Source organism: Gossypium hirsutum, chromosome A07, assembly GCF_007990345.1.
Source record: "Gossypium hirsutum isolate 1008001.06 chromosome A07, Gossypium_hirsutum_v2.1, whole genome shotgun sequence".
In the NCBI taxonomy this organism is placed as follows: Eukaryota; Viridiplantae; Streptophyta; class Magnoliopsida; order Malvales; family Malvaceae; genus Gossypium; species Gossypium hirsutum.
Window position 1 is genome coordinate 6,201,622 of NC_053430.1, and position 8,374 is coordinate 6,209,995.

Sequence of the window (8,374 nt, forward strand, 5' to 3'; positions counted from 1 at the left end):
AAGTGCAAACAAAGAAACAAAGAATGCCATATAACAATAATTTTAACAGTTTAAGAACTTAAATGAAAATTTTTGAATAGTTTAATGACAATTTTATAACTTTTTGAAGCTAAGTGATGAAAACCTAAAGTTGCTAAATACTAATAGATTAGTAACTTTGGGTGTTATATATTACTTTTGGGATCTTTCATATCTTCTTTATAGACAATTGTTCATACTGAGTTGGGATGAGATGCAAAGATAAATGGTGCCAGCATTTTTGAAGAATACTATGTTATACTTAAATGCCCATCATGTATAGTCCCATGATTATGCTGAAATATGTGCAGGACATGTGTATATTAAGAAAATATATAGGAGTCTAGGTAGCATAAGTCGAAAACAGAAAACAACAATGAATATGGATGATATGCTGACAGGAAATTTGCCCATAGATTTTCCATCTTGGTGAGGACTGTGTTAAAAACTGGTTCCTAGCTTGACTTGGCTTGGCATGACAAAGCAGTATAACTATGTTTTTATCAATTACCAGTAGGAGCCAATGAACGGAGTAGGTTCGGATTTCCGACCGAACAAGGGAGAGAGGAGGTTAAAGATCAACAATTGGATTGTTAAAATATTAGTCATATAAAAATATAAAAGGATGTAAAACTGTTTAATTTTACACTAGTATAAATGGATTATAATTGTTATTTTCGTTGCTTTAGCCGATTTCTTTAATTTAGACATCTTCACGGCTTAGTTGGCTTCACCTGGAATTCATAAATTCACACCATTTTTAGCGCATGAGAAGGGTTGAATGCGAAATACTGCTAGACATTGACTTGATTTGTTTGGCTATGTTAAGTTGGGAATTGATACATTTTATTAAAATATTTGGATTATATAAACTTATTACAAATTAGGGTAAGCCAAGATTAATGTTAATTATTCAAAAGTTACAAATTAATCATTGGTTGGTTAAGTTAATAATGGATGTTAGTAGCTAGATGTGGGGATAATTAAATTTACAATTTGGTAACTATTATTAGTAAGTTTACAATTTCGTCACTTAATTTTTTAAAAAAATTACAAATTAATCACCAAACTATTAATAAGTTCAAAAATTTACACTTTGATTATTCAAATTTTTGCTTCATTACTCCTTAACTTGATAATCCAAATAGTATCAATAATGGTTGAAGCTTCAAACTCTAGCAAAGTCACTTTAATCTCATGCTTCACCTCTACCCAATCCACTCAACACCCACTCATTATTTCTCCTTAGGTTAGAATCATGAGAAAAAAATTTCACAATTAAGCTATTCACACATTTACCTTGTACCATCAATTAAATATCATTACAACCACAATCAAAGCAAACAAATATATATATAGCTAAAAAAAAGAAAGTTTCCTATTTTTGCGAGCCTCAAAAAGGACTTATGGAAGGAAAAGGGCGAAATAAAATTAGAGAAAATAATCAAATTATCAAAAAGAAAAGAGATTCAAATGTACCAGATTTAGTCAAGAGTTAGTTGGTGAGCTTCAGGCGACGAAGCTCAACTTAAAAGGTTAAGGAGAAAATTTCATTGAGAAGAGGAACATATAAAAATTAGGCGATCATGATGATGGTGGACGAAGATCGAAAGGCTTTCTTTGTTAGGGCTTCTAGTTTAAATTAGTGAAGCTTTATGCCATTTGAAGGAAAATTAAACCATAAAGTTAGAGGAGAGAAAAAAGCTCTTGTTCAACGTGTTTGTTTATTGGGGAAAAAGACTCAACAATGATTATGTCACTATTTAATAGAATACAAGTATGAAGTAGCTCCTTAAAACTTTAAACTTCTTGAATAATTCAATGATAATTTTGTATTTTTTTTTAAATTGAGTGACTAAAGTGTAAACTTACTAAAAATTGAGTGACTCTGGTTATAGTTTAGCGTATGAAGAATAGTGGGTTAACGATCTATTAAATATTCATTAACAACATAATAATCTAGTGACTTAAATGATAATTTTCAAATAGTTCAAGAACTAATTTATAACTTTTTTTTATATTGACTTACAACAGTTGAATGATATTAAGTATAATTTATTTTAAAGATAACCAACCAATCAAATGCATTGCTATATTATATTTAATATCTATTTAATGTGAAAATCATATAGTAAATATTTAAAATACTGATGATAGAAGGTATTATATTTTTGGGTAATCTACTTAGTTGCTCATTCAATTTTTAAAGCGATTTATTTTGTTCACTTGAAATTTTTTCGGTAATTTTATCACTCAACATTTTAAGGCACTTTCAATTTTAATCATTAAAGCATTAAATCCTTAATGACAATTAGCTATATTCACTAAATCGTGTCTATATCATGTTTACACTTTTTTTTGTTACCGATTTTTTTTAAGTCTTGATTTGGATATCAAGATTAAAGTGAAAAAATATAGAAACCTAAATATTTCATTAAAAATTTTATCAATTTGTATTTATTTATCCCATTCTCAAAAATTTTAAATTATTTTTTTATCTTAAAATTTTAAATTTCAAAACATTAAAATTAATTAAATAAATTATTAAAATTTTTTATCTTTTGATAACATCAACCGATTTATTATTATAACATTAAAAATAATTAATTTAATCTCTTTTTTATAACAATCACATCAACATCTCTACCAAAAAATTAAAAGAGTGACAAATATTTTTAAATAAAAAAATAAAGACATTGATTTTTAATTTCAAGAGGGGTGCACTGACTTTGGCATATTTAAAACTAATACATATAGTATTCTCTCTCCTCTAAAACTATACTCTTAAAATATAAATAGGTAACTTACACTATTAGTCAATAGATTATGGTTAAATTTTCGTTTTGGTCACTTAACTAGAAAAATATAATTTAATCACTTATGTTTTCGAAATAATTGTTTATATTATTATTAAGTGACACTTTTTTAGTTTGCATAATAACAACAATAGTCCTCAATTTTCATATTTTCTATCAAACTGACCTTCATTTTGTATAAAAATGATTAAAAAAACTTAAAATTATTTAGAAAATAAAAAATTATATTTAAAAATTTCTAGAAAAATAAAATCTCGAAAATATTGTTGAAGAACTAATATGTACGAAAAATAGAATCAATAACAAATCAAAAAATCAAACAAAAAAAAAGTTAAATCATTATATGTTTCTTCATTGTTTTTTAAAAACCAAATTAGCAATATCATCAAGTCAAGCCTTTGAAGAATATTCAAAATTAATATTAGAGAGGCTTGTAAAATCAATTCTTATGTCTATTTTTTAACAAAAATAAAATAAAATATACCACATAATTTTTTCTTAATGGTTCTTTTTTTTTTTAAAGAATGAATATTAAATATTTTCATACAAAAATATATTGGGAGAAATTTTGGAGGGTTTAAAAATAATTTCCTCTTATTTTATCTATTTTTGTTAGAAAAATATTTTTTATTATTTTATAAATAACATTTTGAATAATATTATTATAGATTCTATCATCTCTTTTTCATTTACACAATATTTAAAATTAGTCATAATTTAAGATAATACCAATCCACCTCTTTGTTGGCAACCATTGTAATTAACATTAAATTGAGGGAAAATATAAAAATTGAGGATTGCAATTATACCCACTAAAAGAAGTGGAATTAATAACCCTAATTTTTATCATCATCTTCCGCCTACCATCGGCCCTCTTCGCTCTTTCATCTCTGCAAATCAGTTTTTTTTCCTTCTCTTCTCATATCAGTTCTCACCCACCAACGTGTCCGCTGGTGCTTTCCTGATCTGACCCGTATCCCTTGTCGGATCGTGTCGGCACAGTTACTGTACCCAAATTACCGAGTCCGGGGAACGAAGGTCACTGCCACTGTCCAATCCGAAAATGGCGTCGAGACTAGCGATGCTAAAACATTCCGCCGCCACCGACTACGGTTCTTTTTTAGGTCTGAGGAGATGGATTCATGCTTCAGCGCTCCCTCCACCCTTGGGCGCTCCAATCGGTCATCCCCCACCATCACAATCGTTGGTTTTCCCCGAGTCTGATCAAACCCCAGAAAGCAATAATAACAGCAACATTGGGTTTGGGTTCGGGTTCTGTTTCCCTAGTTTTCCCTTGGGAGGAGGATCCATGGAGCTCATGGCTGTCCCAAAGAAAAAAGTAAGGATGTTTTTTAAAATAAAATGATGGTTTCGAATGGAAATGTTCATATTTTATAGGTTTTTTCCCTATGTTTTGTAGGTGAGTCGGCATAAGAGAGGCATAAGAAACGGACCAAAGGCTTTGAAACCGATTCCGGTTATTATACGATGCAAGTAAGTGTTCTTTAATATATCAATTTGGAAATTGCTTGAATTAGTAATAAACGTAGTTTAGTTGTTGTACAAATGATTGATTAGCAGTAGATGTTCACCATGTTTATAAAATGTTCAAATAAATCCTTAACAGGAATAGGAAAGCGGTGATTATTAGAGCATTGGGATCCAAATCCATAAGTATGCATGCATAATAATAGCTACGACTGGACAAAACTAAATGATAATGTAAGGCTGCACAAAGAGATGATGGAATTGGATATAGAACATTTGCCCTTCATGACCTTCCTTGAAAGCAAATAAAAAAATGGGTAATTACAATCCATTGATTGCCTTAATTGCAGGAGTTGCGGTCGTGTTAAGTTACCACACTTCTTCTGTTGCAGTGGAGATCGTGGGCACAACAATGAACGAGATGATTCATCCGGTTAAGTTGTAGGTGAACTAATAATAAGAAGCTTTTTCATTTATTATGAGAAAACATTATTGGGATGTCATGACAATGTTGGTGGGCAAGCGTAGACGGATTCAGTCATAAAAATAGGTTAGAAAGTTTTGTTTACAAATGAAGCCATCTAGAATGATGGCAAATAACTGCAAAAATGATGATCTGATCTAGCTAGTACATTTTTATGGAGTTACATAAGTTTGCACTTGTATGGAAAATCTTGGTTGGTTAAGATTGCTTTCGTGGTCTGTGTTTCTTGTATTTCTTAGCTGCAACTGGTTTCTATGCTAAAATGACAAGTTAATTTGCCCGTCTTATCTTTCTTTATCTTCATCTGAATCATTCCATCTGATCTTTCTGCAAATCAGCAACAAAGGGGTATTCCCAAAATTTAACTCACCAGCTTTAATTCTAGTTCAAATCAATGCTTGAGTACTCATTACTTACTGCCACTTGCTCTAGCACCGCTGCCAGTGTGGCAGTTGATGCCGCAACATCGGAGGCAAGATAAGTCAAAGTCACTGGACCAGCTATCCACTTTGATTCTGAAAGCAATAAGAGCGAGCATCCATCTGCTTGTTCAGGACCTCAGCCTCCTGCGTTACCTCGGCCACCTTATTGAACTCATCAAGAAGCCTTCTAAAGTAAACTAACTCGTATTATGTGACAGCACATTTAAAAACAAGGGAGGTGGAAGATTTTGAGCTGCCGTCTCTTACAAAAACTCTTTTAAATGCATGTATTGTATAAATGGGTGGATTTGGGCATTCAATCCTGAACCTCATTTCTGCATCATCCACACTATATTAGTCCATGTTCGGATCCATCCGTTTCTCATGCGCTTGCCTTACGGCCATTTGACAATTGAATCAAAGAACACCTCAACAAGTTGCATAGCAAAAGCCAGTTTTCATATGCACCAAAAAAGTTGTTTATACTGAAACCCCGAGCTTTGATCTGACTTTAAACAAATTTACCAATGCCCAAAGCGAAACATTTACAAGGTTAAAGTCTCGTCATGTATGAAAATGCAGCTCTCAGCGGTGCTAATCTACTGTTCACTGCCATAGATCTCACTAGACGAGTGCATTTGTTGTTTGCGTTTAACTACAGGGAAACTTGTTTTCTAAACCACTTTTTCTTACATGGACATCATTTTGAGGTTAAATTGAATATAAGCTTTTGTGCTAATTTTTATACGCTATTCGTGAAAAAAGGGTCTTCTCCACCCACCCACCCTCTCCTCTTTCCTCTTTTTCCTTTCCTTCCTCGTCTCCTCCAATGATCGAAATAGTCATCGTCGCTTCCTTATCAACTGCAACGCCCTTCTCCCCCTTTCTTTCCATTTTCCTACCCCTTCCTCCTCTTCTCCGCCACTCATCTTTTACCTCATTCATCACCACTCTCATTCTCTTTATTCGAAAAGTGAAATGCTTAAAATAACAATGTGGCCAAAGGTTTTTTCTTTGGCTCCTCCCTCAATGAATTGTGTTTTATTAGGTTTAAGGTGACTCTTTTTTTCTTTACATTTGATAAAAAGTAATTTAAAAGTTTAAGAGTGAGTTTCAAGAATGACAATATCGTCAATAACGGTTACAATGCACCAGTTCGTGTTATCTATCCTTGTGGCTGGCTTCGACGCCCCGCACATGGCTTGTATCTCTGATGGTGGCATTCCATCCAGTGTTTATTCTTGACTTGACTTTATGTCAAGGGTTTATACCACTTTCTTTCATTTCTTTTGTTTTCTACGTTAACCGTTAAATGAACTTGAATCTAAAATATGCTTTTTTACTCGTTAATAGATATTAACTCATCGTTTCAAATGTTGAATAATTTAATGATTATTTTATAACTATTTTTAGTAATTAAAATGTAAACTTACTAATAGTTTAATGACTTTTGGTGTAGTTTATTATTTTATTTATAATATTTACAAATCAATGTAAGTAAAATACAGATTTTGATTTTAATTTTAATTTTTAGATTTTCTTTTTTTTATTTTGAATTTTTTGAAAATTATTTATATTCTTTTCTAAAAATTATATGCTTTTAATTTTTTTAAATATATTTTTTAAGTATTAGAATTTTTAATTATAATTATAAAATGAATATCGAATGCATAATATTTTTTTTAATATAAAATGAAAATTCTAAGCAGATAAAATGGTTAGTACATCATGAAATTAAGTCTCTTAACTATAAAATTCAATGCTAAAAACATTACTTTAATTAGCAAAAATTATCATTCTCGTATCTACAAAACTAAGAAACCAGTAATTAATGAAAAGAATCTAAGCATCGATTATTGATCTTCCATAAATATCCTTATCCTTTATCATTAAAGGTTAAATCACCATTTAAGTCCCGAATTTAACAATTTTTTTTTCATGTTGGGGCTTTAATTTCTTTTTCTAAGTTAGACATTAAACTTGACAATTGTTTCTATATTGGAGCCTAAACTAGGCAATTATTTTTATATTGGAGCTTGAACCTTTTTTTTGCCTAAGTCTTTAAACTTGGCAATTGTTCCCGTATTGGGCATGAACTTGACAATTGTTCCAATATCGAAGCCTGAGCTTTAGGATTTTCAAGGACTAAATTGAGCAAAAAAAAGTTCAACTCATAACGTGAAAATAATTGACAAGCTTAAGGTCTAAATTGAACAAAAAAAATTCAGACCTCAACGTGAGAAAAGTTATCAGGTTCAAGCTAAAAAGTGATTTAACCCATTATTAAACAATAAAAATTGGATTATTCCAATTTGATATTGATAATTTTTCTTTTAAGAATAAGTATTTAATACATTGAAATAAAATATTTTAATTTTATACCAATTTTTGGACGCAACAGTAAGATATGTTGTATTTTTAGTGAGAAACGTATGTTCGAACCTTAGAGATAATATTATTGAGAGAAGTAACCATAAATCCCGAATATAAACCATAAAATAAACATAAAATATATCAAAAAAATATTCTTAAAAAAATTGAAACATTGAAATGTTTTTTTTTACTTTGAAAAATGTATCGAATCTAATAAATATATAATCTCTTTTCCTAAAATTAAAATATATGTACGGAATAATTTTTAAAAAAATAATAAATTATTTTAAAAGGGTTAAATTTAGTTATTAGTTCTTGTACTTTAGAAAAGTTTTAGATATAATATTTCTACTTTAATTTAGTTTTTAAATCTTTATACTTTTCAAAATTTAAATTTCCAATCCTCACCAAAGATTAAATCTCAAATTCATTGAATTTTGATATTTTCGAAATTTGATGTGACAAACATTATCATCTATGTAATATCATGTTAGCTTATTATTTTCGCTTATTACTCACTAAAAATCTAGCTACTTGATTGACAATTATCACTTGCATCAAAATTGAATTTTCAAATTTTGAAAAAAAATATAGACTTAGAATGATCCAATTGAAGAATATAGACTAAATCTACAATTATATGCATAGTATAGGACTAATAATTGAAATTAAACAAATAAATTTAACTGTTGTTGTTTGGGTTAAGACTAAAAATTTAAAATTCAAAAGTACAAAGACTAAAATTGATTAGATTAAAAGTACTAAGACTAAAT

At 29.6% G+C, this 8,374-nt stretch overlaps 1 protein-coding gene across 1 annotated transcript; it reads left to right on the plus strand.

Annotated features, from left to right (window-relative positions):
* The first annotated feature begins 3,546 nt into the window (after window positions 1-3,546).
* LOC121232029 (uncharacterized) lies at window positions 3,547-5,086 on the plus strand. The gene is made up of 3 exons (XM_041117362.1): window positions 3,547-4,173; window positions 4,255-4,328; window positions 4,673-5,086. The coding sequence occupies exons 1-3, from the start codon at window positions 3,898-3,900 to the stop codon at window positions 4,758-4,760; spliced, it is 438 nt and encodes a 145-aa protein (XP_040973296.1). The 5' UTR covers window positions 3,547-3,897; the 3' UTR covers window positions 4,761-5,086.
* Window positions 5,087-8,374: the final 3,288 nt, after the last annotated feature.